Genomic DNA, 17,835 nt, shown 5'->3' with positions numbered 1-17,835 from the left:
TTTCCGATCTGTCAGTTCTGCTCCTATATTACTGATCAGTGATAAAAAAAAATTATGGTAAAAAAGTAATTCGACTCTATTGGTACGCAGGTATTTATTTTGTTAAATTGTTTTAATGTGGAACACATTTTTGTTTTCTATATAGGGGTGCAAACTAGAAACTCAAGAAAAATACACGTAGAAATGTGGTCAGGTTTTGAACAATTACAGCTCAGTCAATTTTGTATCAATTATTAATATCATGTCACCATTTGATTGGAAATATTTCTACGTATTGATTTGAATGTTCATAGCCATGTATTTTTAATTGTATATCATTGAAATGTTGATTATTAGCTATCAGTGTCCTATTTTGTCTGCAAAAAATTTCCAGCATACCGGATTTCCCTGCCATAGTCGACGGTTTTGAAGGAGTAAGCGATATATCAAAGGAAAAGCAGCGTTCTGATTGGTCAAACGATGCAAAGCTGTTGGAAGCACGCGAAGCTAGAAATATAAGCAAAATTATAGCTAACGTTTCAGTCCTACACGTAGCTTGCTAAAGGTAGGTTGTTGCTAGACAGCAAGACAAAAAGTTCCATAAAACGATTTGAAGCTTCAATTGGTATGCTCTGATCTTGTGTCATGCAAGCTCGGATGAAATTCCATAACGATTTATTAATTTTTGGTTTGAGGTAAAGCCGCCATGACTAAGTTCAGTTTTTGCAATGACTGAGCGGAAATATATATTCGAGAAGCCAAGTGAAAGAAAAACTAACAGAAAAGATGATTTATTGGTAAAAGATACGCTCAGAGACAGGACTCGAACCTGCGTTCTTATGCATTCCGTGCATAAGCGCTACCATTTCGCCACTCTGATCTTGTTTTAGCCACTCCAAAACTCGAAACAGACATAGTAGCAACGTACATCGAACATGGTCTACATCCTGGCCGTCACCCGACCGGTACCTTACATCCAAACCACTTCTCTGTCCATCAAACACAAGTCTTCTCGCTTCATACCTATTTCTCCGAACAAGCATTGAGTAGGAGAGTGTATTTATAATAGCTTGTCACCTTCTTAAATGGTGCCAGTCGCTGGCTGGACATCGTCTAAAAATTAATAAATCGTTAAAAAACAATTGCGGTTTTGTCATTCAGGGGTTAGCCAAATTTTGTGCTAGGGCACATAACCGATTTTGATATGTTTACGTTTCGTCTTTGACTCATCAGTGCATAACAATTCAAAACTACGTCTGCTTAGCGGTTCAAATTGAACTGCCGAGTTTTGCATAAAGCAGTTCAATTTGAACTGTTATGCACTGATGAGTCAAAGACGAAACGTAAACATATCAAATTGCGGTTTGATTTTCCGTAACAATCTGCTTCTGGTAGGAAAGGGCAGACAATCAATACAACCTTCATAGGGGTCTGTCGCTGACGATATCCAGCCAGCGACTGGCACCATTAAGAAGGTGACAAGCGATTATAAATACACTCTCCTACTCAATGCTTGATCGGAGAAATAGGTATAAAGCGAGAGGACTAGTGTTTGATGGACAGAGAAGATGTTTGGATGTAAGGTATCGGTCGGGTGACGGCCAGGATGTAGACCATGTTCGATGTACGTTGCTACTAAGTCTGTTTCGAGTTTTGGAGTGGCTAAAACAAGATCAGAGTGGCGAAATGGTAGCGCGTATGCACGGAATGCATAAGAACGCAGGTTCGAGTCCTGTCTCTGAGCGTATCTTTTTCCAATAAATCATCTTTTCTGATAGTTTTTCTTTCACTTGGCTTCTCCAATATATATTACCGCTCAGTCATTGCAAAAACTGAAATTCCATGTTATGTCGTTTCGCATGATAAATTGCCAACTACCCTAGGGTAAATTTGGAGTGCTTAAGATTAATTTCTAATTTATATAAGATGAACTCGATTGATTATGAGAAAAAGTTTATCACTTCAACCGAAATCACAGAATGGTAGTAGTGGTAGAGAAACGCTATAAATATAACGAATTGCATACAAAATTTGAACACAAGCTTGGCGAAAAGAAACTTAAATATCGATATCTGTATCGCAAGCTTATATAAATATATAATTGCATACATTTGGGCTATTGATGTAATTTCGTCGGCTAAAAAACAAATACAAATCATGACAAATATAGTCTATATTCTGGGTTCGCGTGTTCGGTGTTGGTTCATAATAATGACTAAGCAGACTCTCGTGCATTTGCTGATTCAAAAGTGTGACGATTAATTGAAAATTTCATTTGATCAATTTGACATAAGCAGATGCAATGGCTCCAGAGCAAGAGTGGACACAACGTCCGAAATTACTGGCTTCAGCCGACTACTGATGCTGCCTGCTCTGGACTTGTTTTGTATGCGAATATAAAGATACTAATAAATGAATTTCTGTCCTATCCGAATTATCCTATTCACGATTAAGTTCTACCCATTCTCGAACAGGGTGCTTCATAATAAAGTAAGACTATTCACGTCAATAATCGATAAGAAAAAACTGATGTTTTTCTATCATCCGAGCATATTATATTAACATAGTCGCCAGTATTTTGTACCCACTAAAACGTAATACTCAATTTCAATTTCTACCAACATTCGAACCAAACTGCTTCACGGCCTCATGTTGAGAACGTATTTCGCCCCAACCGAGCCTCAGTTCCGCTCGGGGACAGAATCAAGCACTTACTAACAACGCTTCAGTGCTCAACTGTTAGACTCAGTCTAGGAGGGCTCTCACCGCTAGCTAATTGTGATATTCGGATCCCGAAATCCTTCCCATCATAATATGTCAACCATAAAACACTTACCTTCCAGCAGGCACATCCAGAGGGCCATCGCCAGCAGCACCGACGATGTCAAACTAATTCTGAATGACGGGCTCATTTTGGTTTTTGTAACTTTTCCTCGGAGAACTTTGCCTAGGCGGCCGGTGTTGTACCGGTTGGATCGGAGTATCAGCCCAAAACCAGACACAACCGGGCCAACTATCCGGGATCCGGGAGGTAGGTTTCAACTTTTCAACGCTACTTGAGCTGATCAACTAGAGTATTCACGCGCGAACTGGCGGTGTGTCACTTCATTTTCAATGGATTTCAAGCTGGAGTTTTTTCCGCTTCCACTTGTCCTTGTGCCAGGCTCAATTATGTGATTACCGTCTTAAATCATTTGGCTTTGCTTACCGCGGGACCTCCGGATTGTCTAATCAAAATTTATCGCCGTCGCACCGTCACGGAAGGCGGCGAAGGCGATGCGGGTTCCTGGAGCAAGGTGCTGAAACAGGATAAGAGAAAACATCAGTCAGCCGAAGAAGATTCTCACGCACAGCTGGAGTTCGGGGGGAATTGTGACCGTGATTTTCCAAATCGACCACAGTCGGTTCGGTGCTCGATTCGGGGTAGGGGGAGAAGAAAGGACCGTCTAGGCATACCGACATTATCCCCACCGCCCCCTAGTGGGGAGCCATCCAATTAAATTATGTAGTGAGAGGGGATGTGCTTGGGCTTAAGTTGCTGCTGCTCCACTGGAGTTCGGGGAACAATTCTTGAGTGATATGTTTTATGGTTCTTGTTACTCCCTTATCGGGTTTGATTTATGTCTCGGCACATACACAATCTTTCTAGGGTGCGTTTGTGTTGGTATGTGTGTCAAGCTGAGTTCTAACCGGGGGAAGGGATTTCTTCTGGTCGTGTCTTACGGAGCGGATGGATGGAAGACTGAATCTGGTGAATTTTATTGGATTTAATTTGTGCTACTCGAACCTTGGCATTCGCACTGGCACTGGCTGGAGAGTTTCCATGGTTTGTAAGACTTTATTAGGAAGAGATGTACTGCAATGTGTAAAATGTCTGGTTTTGATCCCCTGCTGAGTAGAGAATAAATTTCCGACGAACATTGTCATCCGTATTAACGGGATGGGGGTATATTTTACAACTGGAAGCTTTGAGGTAAACTCTTCTGTATCAGTAGTTCATGTTTCTAAATGTTGAGTACAATCCGAAGCTATTTTGCGTTTTCAGTGAGCCATATCGCAGCAACGATCAACTCGGTTTGAGTTACCAAATGCTATAGAGAATGCCCAACGTGGGGCTCTGCTAAAAGTAAACCAATAAACGATTTCGACTCGTTTGCCTCGGATGTCTGAAGTGCCGCCCTGCCGTGGCATTGTTAGCAATAAAACCGACCACAACACGTCTCGGCGAACAATTTTCCTCACTTTTGAGCGATGAAATCACTTTCTCTTTCCCATCATCAGACGGTGAGCTCATTTATTTCCTTCGCAGCAGCAACAGCAGGAGCTTTCCTGTCGTGCCAGCAGCGAGATGGAGTGTTCGTTTGTGTGATCAGAGTGAAAATGATCTAATTAAAGAATACAAACACGTTCTTCGTTTTACGAATGGAATCGACAACGGCACAAACTCGGGCAGCGTTCCCATACGGGATTTGGTTTGTCTATTGTGACAACAAAGCAGGCTACGCCAGCCAAACTAGCAAAACCAAACAACACAAGGTCAGTGTAGCCTCATCGACTGCCGGACAAAAGAGATAAAATATCAATTTTCCGAACATGAGAAAAGTTGTTGCGGTGGTGTCACATCCGCTCCGCAAACAGAAAGTTGGGTAAGTGTGAAAGGAAGCTCACGATTCGACCGATAAACAGATGCGACGTTTGCCGATACCGATAACGAACCTAGATGCAGCAGCTGCTGCTGCAAGCTGACGGCTTGATGAAAGGCTTATCGATGTTTTTTTGTTTTGCTAGTCGAGGCGATGAGTTTAAATCAATGTGTGTCTTTGGTTCTGTGAAAATAGAGAAGAGCTGAGTGTTCATAAATAAATGAAAAAAAAATTATGCCACAACTAGTCCAAGCAACAATTTTTGTTACGGTAACTTATTTGTAACCAGTTTGCAACAAAAAATTCGAATGATTGTAACTAACATCTAACTAACTATAAAATATGTTAAAAAGTAGTTATCGTTTCGTTACAAGAACATACTGGAATAACTGATCTTTACGCAATATGTAAAAAACTTATTTTCAAGTAAACTTGTCACCAACAACAACTTAAGTAATAGACTAATTAAAATAGCTTTTCTAGCCATAATAGAAATAAGCATGTTATTTGAATTTAGAAATTAATGCGACGAACAAATTTTACAATGAATTTCGAATTGCCGAGCGAAATTCTAGTTGAATGTTTGTCTACGCACCTTCAAATAAATTTTGTTTATAGTAGAATTAGGAAATAATTATGAAATCACAAGCCTTCCAAATGTTTCATAAACTTCTTGTGATGCCATAAAATTTTGCAATATTCAAACCACTAGCCTTTTACAAAACTGGGTTTATATTGCAAGTTTTTTTTACCATTACGTTACGACGATCATTCAATAGCCATATGAATTAGTGCTTCAAACGTATGTTGAAATCTAGTTAGATCTATGCTACCGCAACATCCAGAATCGATTTCCTCATACGTTTACGTTTTCGCAATGGTTTTTCAACGTCAAATCTTACTTATTTTCAATGAGTAGCTGAAAGCATAGTTATGATTGGAAAAATGATTGAATTAAGTGTCGGTAACTTTTAACCTTTAGCATCTGCAATCAGTTCAGAATAGAAACAAACTTGATAACCTAAAAAACTTTGTTGTTACAGTACTTATGATGAAATAAGTTTAATGCAACGTATTTCCAATCAATACATCAAATATAATTTGGGTGCTCGTTTGATTTCACATAATTTAAACGAAGTTATTTTAAACTAGTTGCGATTTGGTACTTTGGAAATCAATGAAAAATAAATTATTGGATTTTACTCATACTACCCAATTGACAATAATAAAATTTATTATGAACTTCGACGAAATTTCCAATATTCATTAGACTTCAGGCAGCTAGTTTTTTAAGTGCTCCAACAAAATGTTGTATATATTATCATTGAATATTTTTTGAATTTCTTGTTACATCAATTTTAATGAATAGATTTTTTGTTATATATGCAATCTAATTTCCGAAAAACTAGTAATGCGTGGTGGACGCGCATTGCTTTGTCTGAGTTGGATTGAAACATTGAAAATATTTGTGTAATACGGACCGGCATTTGATATCAGTAACTGAGTTCTGAAACTAAATTCTAGAACGAATTTATGAGCCTGATTTCTAGATTAGTATTTTGGTACTGAATTTTGAGAACTGGATTCTAGAACTTAATTCTGATTTAGTACTTTGGTACTAAATTCTGGAACTTAGTTCTAAAACTGTATTTTAGAAGTCGAGATTCTGAAACTGATTTATAACCCAGCGTTCTAGAAATTTTTTTGTAGCTGAATTCTGGCCCTTAAATCCTGAGCTGAATTGGGTAACTGGACTCTGAAACTGGAGCTGAGTTCTAGAACTGTGTTTTGTCGTGAATACGACTTACTTTACTATGGGGTGCCTTTTCAAAATTTACCCTCTGAGAGAGTGATAAGTTTTTGATCGTGAATATCTATTGCTGTATCTATCGAATCAACATAATTTTTACTACATGCCATCGGAAATATGATCACAATTTTATGATAAAATTTTCAGTTGTGTGACATAATCTCAAATAGTTCAAAATTAAACTTTTCTGAAATGTTTGGTATAAACGAGTATCAAAGAGGATAATTCATAAGGTGCGTTTGCCTTTCTCGTATTTTTAAAGCTCATAGCTCAGTGATCTGTGAAGGGATTTATATAATCTAACTACCAATAGAATCGAAATTTTTCAACTTAAACGTGTATAGCAGAAGCATTGAAGTATTTCAATAGTACACTATTGAAAAACCTGTCTCATTTGACCCATGTCAACACCAGCCAATCAGAACGCGTTCTGAGGAAGAGAACAAAATATCTGCTGCTGTACAAAAAATCGTTCGAGAAAAATGTTCCGAAAAGTGTTGAATATCGTAGTGAGTTCCTTAATTTGGTCCTTCTGAATGCTAGAAACAGCATATTGAAAGTTTCTTTCAATAAATTATGAAAATTCGAAATGAAATAATCGACATTAAAATTCTGTATGCGGCTATTTTTATAGCCGTTAGGATCGCCCATTAGTGAAAAAGCTACAAACGAAATCACATAAAAGGAAATCTCTTAACAAAAATTGAATCAGTTTGGATTCTATCGCCACTGCGAGCAGATGTGTTTTGTGTCGTCTGCACAGCTAGTTTCGCTTTGGACAAGAGCGATTACGTCACAGCTGCCAGTCATTTGCATTGATCAAAAAACAACGGTGGAGAGCATTACACAAAATCAGCCGTTCTAATGACTCTAAAAGTTTTCTAAAGAACTGTTTGTTGTTTGGATTTGTTGTTCGCAAATCGAAGGTAGTTATCCTCAGTTTAGTGCAAATCAAGAACAGTTTGGTTAGATTTTTGCACTTTTCGCTGTGTGAAATTCACAGTAATCGAGATCAAGTGAAGCCTTCTTTGTTTTTGCGAAAAATGTGAAAAAGGGGAATGCTTATATAATTCATACAATTGATCAACTAATTGATATTCGGAAGTGTTAAGGAACATGTCAGTTGTTTTCGTATTCACGACATCCAGTTATGTCTCTGATATTACCCACCCGCCTTTTTCTGATTCGGCATTTGGATTCTTTAAAGCCGGATTCTGGAGCTGTATTCTGAACCTGAATTATAGAATTGAATACTAGAACTGATTTCAGTCCCTGAATTTCAGAAATGGACCTTGGAGTTGAATTCTGAATTTGAATTCCAGATCGGATTTCTGGAACTAAATTCTAGAATTGCGCTCTTCACCTGTACTCTGGGAAATCCTACAAATGAATTCAATTCTAAAACTGAATTCTATAACTGAATCTGGATTTTGAATTAGTATTTTGGTACTGAATTCTGAAACATGTGTCTAGAACTGTACTCTCGGATTCTTGACCTGGATTCTGCACCTTGATTCTGAAACTGAATTATTAACCGGCATTCTAAAACTTCAGTCCAGAAACTGTCTTTTAGAGCTCAGAATTTAACTCCAAAATACAGCCTTGAATTGAATTCCAGAAGTAAATTCAAGAATTACATTTTAATCCTTAATTCTAGAACTAAATTCTTGGATAGTATTTTGGTACTAAATGTTGGAGCTGAACTCTGGCCCTGAAATCAGGAACTGAATTCTGGAACTGTATTTCGGAGCTTAGAATTTAGCTGCAAAGTACAGTCTTGAAAACAGGAACTGGATTCCAGAGCTAGATTTCAGAAATATATTCTGAATCTGAATTTTAGAAATTGATTTTTGAAACTGGAATCTGACTAAATTTTGAAACAGAATTCCGGAACTGGATTCTGGATTAGTACTTTGGTACTGAATTCAGGTAGCTTGAGTCTAGAATTGTATTCTCGGATTCTTGATCTGAATTCTGGGCCTTGATTCGGAAACTGAATTATTTATCAGCATACGAAAACTGCACTCAATTGCATGCATTGAACTGTATTTTGGAGTTCAGAACTTAACACCAAAATACAACCTTGAACCGAATTTCAAAACTAAATTCAAGAGCTATATTTTAAACCTTAATTCTAGAACTAGATTCTTGGACATAGTATTTTGGCGCTGATTTTCGGAGCTGAATTCTGGAATTAGGTTCTAGAACTGTATTTTCTGATTCGAGACCTGTATTCTGAAATTGAATTTTTAATCAATATTCAAAAAATGGATTCTGGATCGAGTTTCTAGAACTTATTTTTTGAATTGTGTTCTTTTCTTGTATTCTGAAATTTCATTGAGATGAGTTCAAGAACAGAATTTTTCAATTGAGTTCTAGAATTCAATTCTATAACTGAATCTGGACCAGGATTCTGAAGCAGTATTTTGGTGCTGGATTTTTGAACTTAGTTCTAGAACTGTGTTATCGGAGTCGAGACCTGGATTCTGAACTTGGATTTTGAAACTGAATTCTTAATCAGCATTCCAAAACAGGATTCTAGAACTGTATTTTGGAGCTGAATTCTGGCCCTGAAATCAGGAATTGAACTGTGTAACTAAACTTTGGAACTGAATTCTGAAACTGGACTCTGGAGTAGTATTTTGGTACTGAGTTTTCGAGCTAAAATCTAAAACTGGGTTCTAGAACTGCATTTTCGGATTCTGGTTCTAGATTCTGGAACAGAATTCTCGACCAGCATTCTTAAACTGTATTCTAGAACTGAATTCCGGATCAGGAAGTTGGATTTGAACTCTGGAATCTGAATTCTAGAGCTGAATTCCGATGCTGAACTCTGGAACTGAATTCTAGATCGGATTTCTGGAACTAAATTTTGGAATTGTGTTCTTATCCTGTATACTGGAACTTCCTATAGATGAATCCTATAACTGTCTTCAATAATTGAATTCTATAGTTCAATTCTAAAATTGAATTCTAGATCTGTAGATCTGTAAACTGTATTTCGGTGCTGAATTCTGGCTCTGGATCCAGAAACTGAATCCTGGAACTGGATTTTGAAACTAAATTCTGAATCTGAAACTGGTTTCCGGAAAAGTATTTTCATACTGTATTTTGAACCTTACTCATTATTAAATCTCGGCTTTAATCTGCCTATGAGGAACCTTACACGGAGAACCCGCAAATCACAAAATTACAATATTTCAATTGTTGTTTCACGCCCTGGTTGTTTCAACTAAAATGTTGTTGATTTAACTAATAATTTGTTGATTTTGTGATAACCATTCAGGTAACCGAAATTGTTGTATTCAAATGCTGTCACTTGGCGGAGAACGAAGACAGCAAAATGCAGAACAAAAAACCTCTTCATTTCACTAGAAGCGTTCCATATTGAAAATTTTCAATGGTAAATGAACGTCATTTATGTTAGTTACGTAGTGGTCGTTTTATGTAAGTGAAAGTATGCAGAAGAATATATCAGTTAATCAGATATACCTACAGTATAAATGTTTTAATTTCATCTGAGAGTTATGTATTCTAGGACAGTTCATGTCAATGTTATTAAAACCGCTTAACGCTTAAAAATTTGCTGCTAAAGCGAAGTGGTACTATTTGTATTTTCTTGAAAGTGTATCTGTAGCATTAGGTTTACCAGCGAGCCATTCTGCAAGTGAAGGAAAAATTTCCTAATTCCCTGTGACCATTTTTCTGGTGAGTTGCCTTTTGAGAATTGTAATCTTTTGGTTCATTTCCATATCCTTTGTGAGTTTAGTGATAGAGATATAAGCAGTTAATTGGGTAAAATTTCGTTGTTCAAGCAGTGAACGATTAGCTGCCCCCAGAAGAGGCTAACAGTAAAAAATATTTATTGCAATTGGCGTCTTAAGTTAAAAAAAACTGAATAATTGGTTGAAACAACTGAGACATGTTTTTACTTTCACGCATAAAAGTAACTCCTGGGATTGTGTCTTTGCTCAATTGTACGAGTGACACCTCATTGAAACGTTTCATTGTTTGCTCAGGGTGTTTGGCATTGCTCAACTGAAACGTTTCATTACTTGTTTGTGGTGCATTTCTTTGTTGGGTGTCGTTGCTAAGCTGCCAGCACGATAAATCAAAAATGACAGATTAGTTAAAACAATAGTCGATTAGTTGTACCAAATTTTAACTAATATTTTTGCGATCGTTGGCTTTTCCGTGTTCTTAGGGAACGGTATTTGCGGATTCTAGACCTGGATTCTGAACCTGGAATCTGAAACTGAACGCTTAACCAGAATTCTATAACTGCATTTTGGGGCTCAGAATTCAGCTCCCGAATACAGTTCTAAATTCTAAATTCTGAACCTGAATTCTTAAACTAGATTCTTGAAAAGTATTTTGTTACTGAGTTTCGGAACAGAATTCTGGATTCTGGTCCTGGATACAGAACTTGGATTCGAAAACTGAACGCATGATCAGCATTCTAAAATTGAATTCCGGACCAGAACGAATTGGAATTGGACTTTGGAGCTAAATTCTGATCTTGAATTCTGGAGCTGAATTCTAGAACTGAGTTCGGAGCTTGAATTTCGAAAATGGATTTCTGAACTTGAATTGTAGACCGTAGTTCTGGCACTGGAGTTAGAAACTACGTTCTTGATCTGTGTATTCTGAATCTTCCAATAGGTGAATTCAAGAACAAAATACAATAATTGAATTCTATAATGCAACTCTTAAACTGATTTTTAGAACTGAATATGGAACTGGATTTTGAATTGGTATTTTTTAACTGAATTCCGGAAATCAATTCTAGAACTGTATTTTCGAATGCAGAACCTGAATTCTAGAATTTAGAGCTGAATTTTGGCCCTGAAATCAGAAACTGAATTGTGCAACTAGACTCTGGAACTGAATTCTGAACCTGGATTCTAGGACTGGACTCTGGAATAGTATTTTGGTACTGAATTTTGGACCATATTTTCGGATTCTGGAACTAGATTCTTGACCAACATTCTAAAAATGGATTCTATTATTGAATTCCTGACCAGAAAGTTAGAATCGGACTCTGGAATTTAAATTCTAGAGCTGAATCCTAGAACTGAATTCAAATCCTGAACTTTAGAAAAGGACTGTGGAACTGAATTCTGAACTTGAATTGCAGACCGTAGTTCAGTATAATCTGGAGCTTCCTATAGATGAATTCAAGAACTGAATACAATAATTGAATTTTAGAATCAAATTCAAGAACTGATTTGTAGAACTGAATCTGTAACTGGATTCTGAATTAGTGTTTCGGTACTGAATCCTGGTGGTAGAACTGTATTTTCGGAGTCTGCACGGAACCACCCGCGATCCCATTTCAACCAGAATATTAGTTGATTTTCTGAATTCGATTGGTTAAAATTTGGTACAACTAATCGATTGTTGTTTTAACTAAACTGTCATTTTTGTTTTTCGATAAGCAGAAACGATGGTTGAAACAACCAAATTAACTGTTTGAAAAAAAAAACGCTGTCAATTAGTGAGGACACATACCTTTCGATTTCAACAAATATTTTAGTTGAAAGAACTGGTGTTGTTATTGAAACAAAATTCTGTTAGTTGAAAAATAAATCGGTTTTATTTGTTTTAGACATGAGTATTGAAAGTAAAAAAAATGAGTATTGAAAGATGATGCCTTCAAACGGTTGAACTAAAGTTATTCACTGATAATTTTAGTCAATTTATATGAGCTTGGGTGCACCGCTGCGAATTGGAATTTTGCGACGGCAATTCAAACGCGCCATTCAATCGCAGCGCCTCTGTGTGTTTGAAACCCTTCGCTCTTGTTACTTTTATAAATTAAATTCATGTCAAAAAGCGTTTTATTGCTAATGCATGAACATCATCATCGGTATCAAACAGCTGGAAGTAAAACAGTCTGCTGGAAGTAAATCAATGATCGAGTTTGAAGCATAAAATTTTTGCGCATACCTGAAAGATTACGAGATGATCATTCATTAACATTTTCTAATTTGTCACCAAATCTTTTTCATCTTAAACAAGGTTAACTTTATCACAACACCGCTGTTAGATAAACACTTGTTATCATAAATTTTTCAAATCGAATGAACACAATTTCACCAAACGCTTTAACCATCGATGTCGCAAAAATCAAAAAGTGCGATATCGCAATTTTATGATCGAAGGGTTCTCCGTGTGGAAGTGAATTCTTGACCGCAGCCTTCTAAAATTGGAACTGAATCTTGGAACTAGATTTTGGAACTAAACTCTGTATCCTGGAACTGGAATCCGAAAAAGTATTTTTGTACTGAATTCTGGACCTTACACTCTTACCAGCCGCTACCTAGTTTTGTGTCAAAACCTACCCAATATCAACAAAAGTGCATCTCCCGAATTTTGGGTAACGAGTTATGACCTCAAAATTTAGGTAAATGTAAGTTTAGTACAAGTGTTATGCCATTACAAAGCACGCTACCCATTTTGATCGATCACCTCAAAGTTTGAGTAGATAACGACCTAATTTTGGGTAGCTTATGAAAGAGCTCGACAATGAGTGATTTCTCCTAAAAAAATAGGTAGAAATGATTTTCAGTGTAGATTTGTCTACCAACCCTCTCAGCAGGCCGTTAAAATTTTGTTGGTCTTTGAGCGCTTGTTGAACGATATATTGCACGAAATATTCGTTCAATTTGCTGGAACGGTTTGTTGTTGTTTTTTCTCTTGCAAAAATAGTATGAAAATTATGTGTTACCTTTACATAGAAAGAAAATTTGTTATTCTACGTGAAGTAGTCCAACGGGGCTCCAACTCCTCATGTTAAAAATGGTTCAACGATGGACCTCTGTCTGCCGGGTTTGTTGAACGAAAAAAATGGCATTCGGTTCAACGGTCTGTTTCAAAATCGGCAAACGAAGGTGTGTTGGTCTCCCGTCGAACGATTGATTGGACTTTCATTGGACCAATGATCCAACGTATTGGACCAATGAAGGACCACCGTTGAAGGTTTTTTTCTAAAAGGGAATGTGCAGATTTCTTATGAAGTCAAGTATCCTAAAATACATATTTAGAAGTACATACAATTACCCAAAATTGGGGAGATGCACTTTAGTTGATTTTGAGTAGGTTTTGACACAAAATTAGGTAGCGGCTAGTAAGAGTGTACCCACCTGGAATCTCTGCCGTACACCCTCATTGAACATAGCTCAAAATAGAGTGACACATCACTCAAATTCATAAAAAGTGCACGTACTCTAAACTTGAGTTACCACCTATCTACTCATTTTTGAGTTAAGGGACAAAATTGTCAAAACTTGAGTAATTTTTACTCAAAATAAGAAAAAAATATTTTGTTCAAAATTTGAGTAAGTTCAACTCAAAATTTGAGTTCCTTGCTCTCAAAATGAAGAAACTTTTCTCCGTTATTTTCATATACAATGTTATCCTTTTTGCCGACACGACCAGACACTCCGAAAAAAAATCGCAATAAAACGTGTGCGTGAGCGATTTACCGCCAGTTACCACAAATACAGCGACCCCTTGTTAATGATTGAAAAATATATTTCCAGCAACACTTTTATGGTTGCTACAAACTCGTTGTCAAGCAAACTCTTTTGCAGCAAAAATTCAAAACAAACTATTCTGCCATTAGATTAGAAAAGACTTTGCTTGAAAAAGCTAACAATTCATTGTAGTTCGGTAGAGCAGCGTACCATTCGCAGATGTTCCGCTTCACCTAAGGACACAAGCGAATGGCTCTTGATCGATACAAACGAAAGCAATACGCTCGGCCTGGATTGCAATATCCTTCCCGGTACGGGTTTTTCACGCAGAATGTGTACGATCACTATCCGCCACAGTACGACGACAACGTCCGATACACGCGTGCCAGTGACAAAAGAGATCAACGCATCGGTCAGCGTAATTCACTATATTAAAGGAAAACAATCTACCTTACAATTCTCTGGGATTTTTTCTATAGATGGCCTCAATAACAAGTGATAGTTTCATTTTGTTTGTTGAACTTTTCCACACTTACGTTTAATAATATCTGAAGCCTTCGACTTTTGATCATGACCGGAAAAAATCGTCATAACTCATTATCGGGAAATTGTCATTACTCATTACCGGAAAATATCGTCATAACTCTGCTACAATAATAGGAAGAGAAGAGTAACAATCCCTTGCCTCCCTATTGAAAAATTCAATACGAAGTGTCCATTTTTTTAGTTTAAATATAAAAGATTATAGATTAGATATTGCATTAGCATGAGAAAATCTTTTTTGATAATGAATAAACAAGCAATAAAGTCTTTCATTAAATTATCCCCGAAGTCCAAAAGATCAATTTTTGCTCTGAATGATCGTACGTATTAAGTAAAAGGCTTGATCAGTTCGACTGCTCGGTCGTAGTTAAGGGTTTCCTCCTAGAGCAAAACCTTGGCTAGAGTTCCTCGCTTGCCAACGTCATCAATAAAAAATCTGCAATTTTCTAGTCTTCTGATGAGACCTACGGTCTCATTTATACCGAAGTATATGATCTACAATGGAGGAAAACCAATTATGCTCCGTCACAAAATGATAATTCAGAGCTAATACCTGTGAATGTGCCATATTAGTTACTTTTCCTTGATAACTCTGGGTCTCGGTGATAATTCGGTCGAATTAAATTTTCTGACCTCCTTACGCAAATAACATCTTGTCGAACAGCTATTCTATACTGTACAATTTCTGCTTTCTTGGGCTGCACTGGGCCAAGCCGGTCCAAGGCATAATGGAACAGTACGCCTCAGTTCGGTATAAATCAACTGTCCGTCTTTCTAGCGGTTCACCGAAATGACATTTTGTTTTCGTTTCGAGATTATTTCTATGATTCAATTAAACAACATACGTAGTCATGGTTTTGATAATTGTTATTTGAAATCAACATTTGTCGACCTGTGTTGCCAGTTCCACTAACTTTTCAAGCAATTTCGTTGTGACATTACCAGTTACTGAGGGGTAGGTAAATTTACGATACAGTTTTGATAGCCGAGTGGCAGGTCGTGTCGTCGCAATCACTGTGAAAATCGACTTTTTAACCGAGGCCCGGAGGGCCGAATGTCATATACCATTCGACTCAGCTCGACGAACTGAGCAAATGTCTGTGTGTGTGTGTGTGTATGTGTGTGTGTATGTAACAAAATATGCACTCACTTTTCTCAGAGATGGCTGAACCGATTTTCACAAACTTAGATTCAAATGAAAGGTCTCATAGTCCCATAGCCTGCTATTGAATTTCATCCCGATCCGACTTCCGGTTCCGGAGATATAGGATGATATGTACCAAAAAAGTGAAAAAAAATATGCACTCACTTTTTTCAGAGATGGCTGAACCGATTTTCACAAACTAAGATTCAAATAAAAGGTATTATGGTCCCATAGCTTGCTATTGAATTTCGTTTGAATGTGACTTCCGGTTCCGGAGTTATATGGTAATATGTGAAAATTTGAGAAAAAGTTTACACTCAATTATCTCTGGAACAACTCAACCGATTTTCGCAAACTTATATTCAAATTAAAGGTCTTATAATATCCTAAAAATTTGTGGAACATTTTATCTGGATCCGACTTCCGGTTCCGGAACTAAAGCGTGATAAGTGGAAAATTACCAATTTTATTAGTATTTTTCCACGAACGATGGTTAAAAACAGGTACAAATCCCATAAAACTGTCTGATAAATTCTTCTAGTTTTCAGAGCTTGTTAGTTTGTGGGCATGAAAACTTAATTCGGCACTACTGGTCGCCTCTTTTCCTGTTCCGAGAGCACCGAAGTGGAGAAGAAAAACTCCTTAAACTAAATTCACTTCGATTTCTCTGCGATGCTTGAACCGATTTTCACAAATCTAGATTTGAATTAAAGTTCATACTGTCTTTAAACCTACTGTGAAATTTCATCCGTATCCGACTTCCGGTTCCGCAGTTACAGGGCGATGAGTTTCAAAGTTTTCAAATCGCCATATAGAGTGACAATATGTACAACACCGAAAGAAGAAGAAAACACAAAACGAACAAGGCGTGCTTTGTTCTATTTCGTACACGTTGTGTAGTGATGTCAATAATAATAATAACAATCCTACTACATGTTTCATGTTGTTTAGCACGCAGTAGTAACAGAAACGCAGGTTCGTTTCGTTAGATTTATGGCGTTTTCGTTTTTAATTTGCACTGCACCGGTGCAGTGCTACACTGAGGCATGAATAAACGAACAAAAATGACGAAAACATAAACAGTAACCATTGACTACAATTAACGATTCCATTGCACAGAGCTACACCAAACTTTTGATGAGTGCTACACCAGTGGTATCGGTGCAGAAACAGTGTAGCACTGGTGTAGTGCAATTGGTAAAAACGAACGGTTTAGGTGCAGCTTTCGCTACACCGGTGTAGTGCAATTTAAAAACGAAAACGACGTTAGTTTAATTGGTTTAAACGAAATAAAGCATGAGATAGTAAGTATAAGTTTAACTACGTTCAAAACTGTTCCAATTTGTAGGTCATATTTGTTGGTAGTAAACGAACCAACTTCGGCTATTCCGTTCAGGATCTCACTCACTTTTCTTGGAGATGGCCGAATAGATTTTCACAAACTTATAGGTTCAAAAGAAAAGTCTTACAGTTTCATACGGAATTCCTTAATTTGTTGTGGATACTACTTTCGGTTCCGGAACTACAGGTTAAACAGGATTTATAGAGTTTGTGAGATTAGATCCGAACAAATTATCCTATTCCTATTCAATAAACAGTTGTTTTTTGCGAATTTCACGGTTATATTTATGATGTAATGAGTAATATGAGAAAGGCATCATTACACCACTAGGTGGATTAAAATAGGTTTTCTTTTGAATGCGCAAAATAGTGATTCAAAACCGTTTCCTTTTGAACGGTTTGGAGTCAAAATTGAATCATTTGATATCCCTATGTTGGGCTTTCCACTAAGCATAATTGAAACCACAAAACATCGATGATTGACGTTGATTCATGTTTTCAAAACCGGATCTAGAAACGGCAATGGAAAACGACGTATTCTTGCATTCTTTATTTCGATAAGAATATTCCGAGAATGAAAACGCACTGAACTGCAAGAAGTATTTTTTTCACTCAAATGTTTAAAAACTCAACGCTAACTCTAATATATGAATAAATGCGAGAGAACTCATGGCAATGAGTTTGTTTTACTCAAATTTTGACATATTGTTCTAGTTTATGAATTTGAGTAATCGCAACTCTAACCTTGAGTTATGTTCAAAGAGCATGTATTGGAAAGTGACAGTTTCTCTTTGTTTACCAGAGATGCCAGATCTATAGATTTGTCTGTAAATCTGCAGATTTCGTATATAGTGCTGCAGATATTTATGGTTGTGCTGACTTTCGCGGACTTTCGAA

At 37.0% G+C, this 17,835-nt stretch overlaps 1 protein-coding gene across 2 annotated transcripts in view; it reads right to left on the bottom strand.

Moving 5' to 3' along the window:
• The window catches only part of LOC131425582 (lachesin), a 350,776-nt gene that overhangs the window by 276,155 nt on the left and 56,786 nt on the right, over positions 1-17,835 (bottom strand). For both annotated transcript variants that reach the window (XM_058587581.1, XM_058587582.1), the window contains exon 2: positions 2,816-3,278. In XM_058587581.1, the coding sequence (XP_058443564.1) occupies positions 2,816-2,891 (76 nt within the window). In that variant the 5' untranslated portion in view covers positions 2,892-3,278. The remainder of the gene's footprint in view (positions 1-2,815; positions 3,279-17,835) is intronic.

Source organism: Malaya genurostris, chromosome 1, assembly GCF_030247185.1.
Source record: "Malaya genurostris strain Urasoe2022 chromosome 1, Malgen_1.1, whole genome shotgun sequence".
In the NCBI taxonomy this organism is placed as follows: domain Eukaryota; kingdom Metazoa; phylum Arthropoda; class Insecta; order Diptera; family Culicidae; genus Malaya; species Malaya genurostris.
The sequence above is the reverse complement of the archived record's forward strand: the minus strand, read 5'-3'. Positions and strand labels throughout refer to the sequence as shown.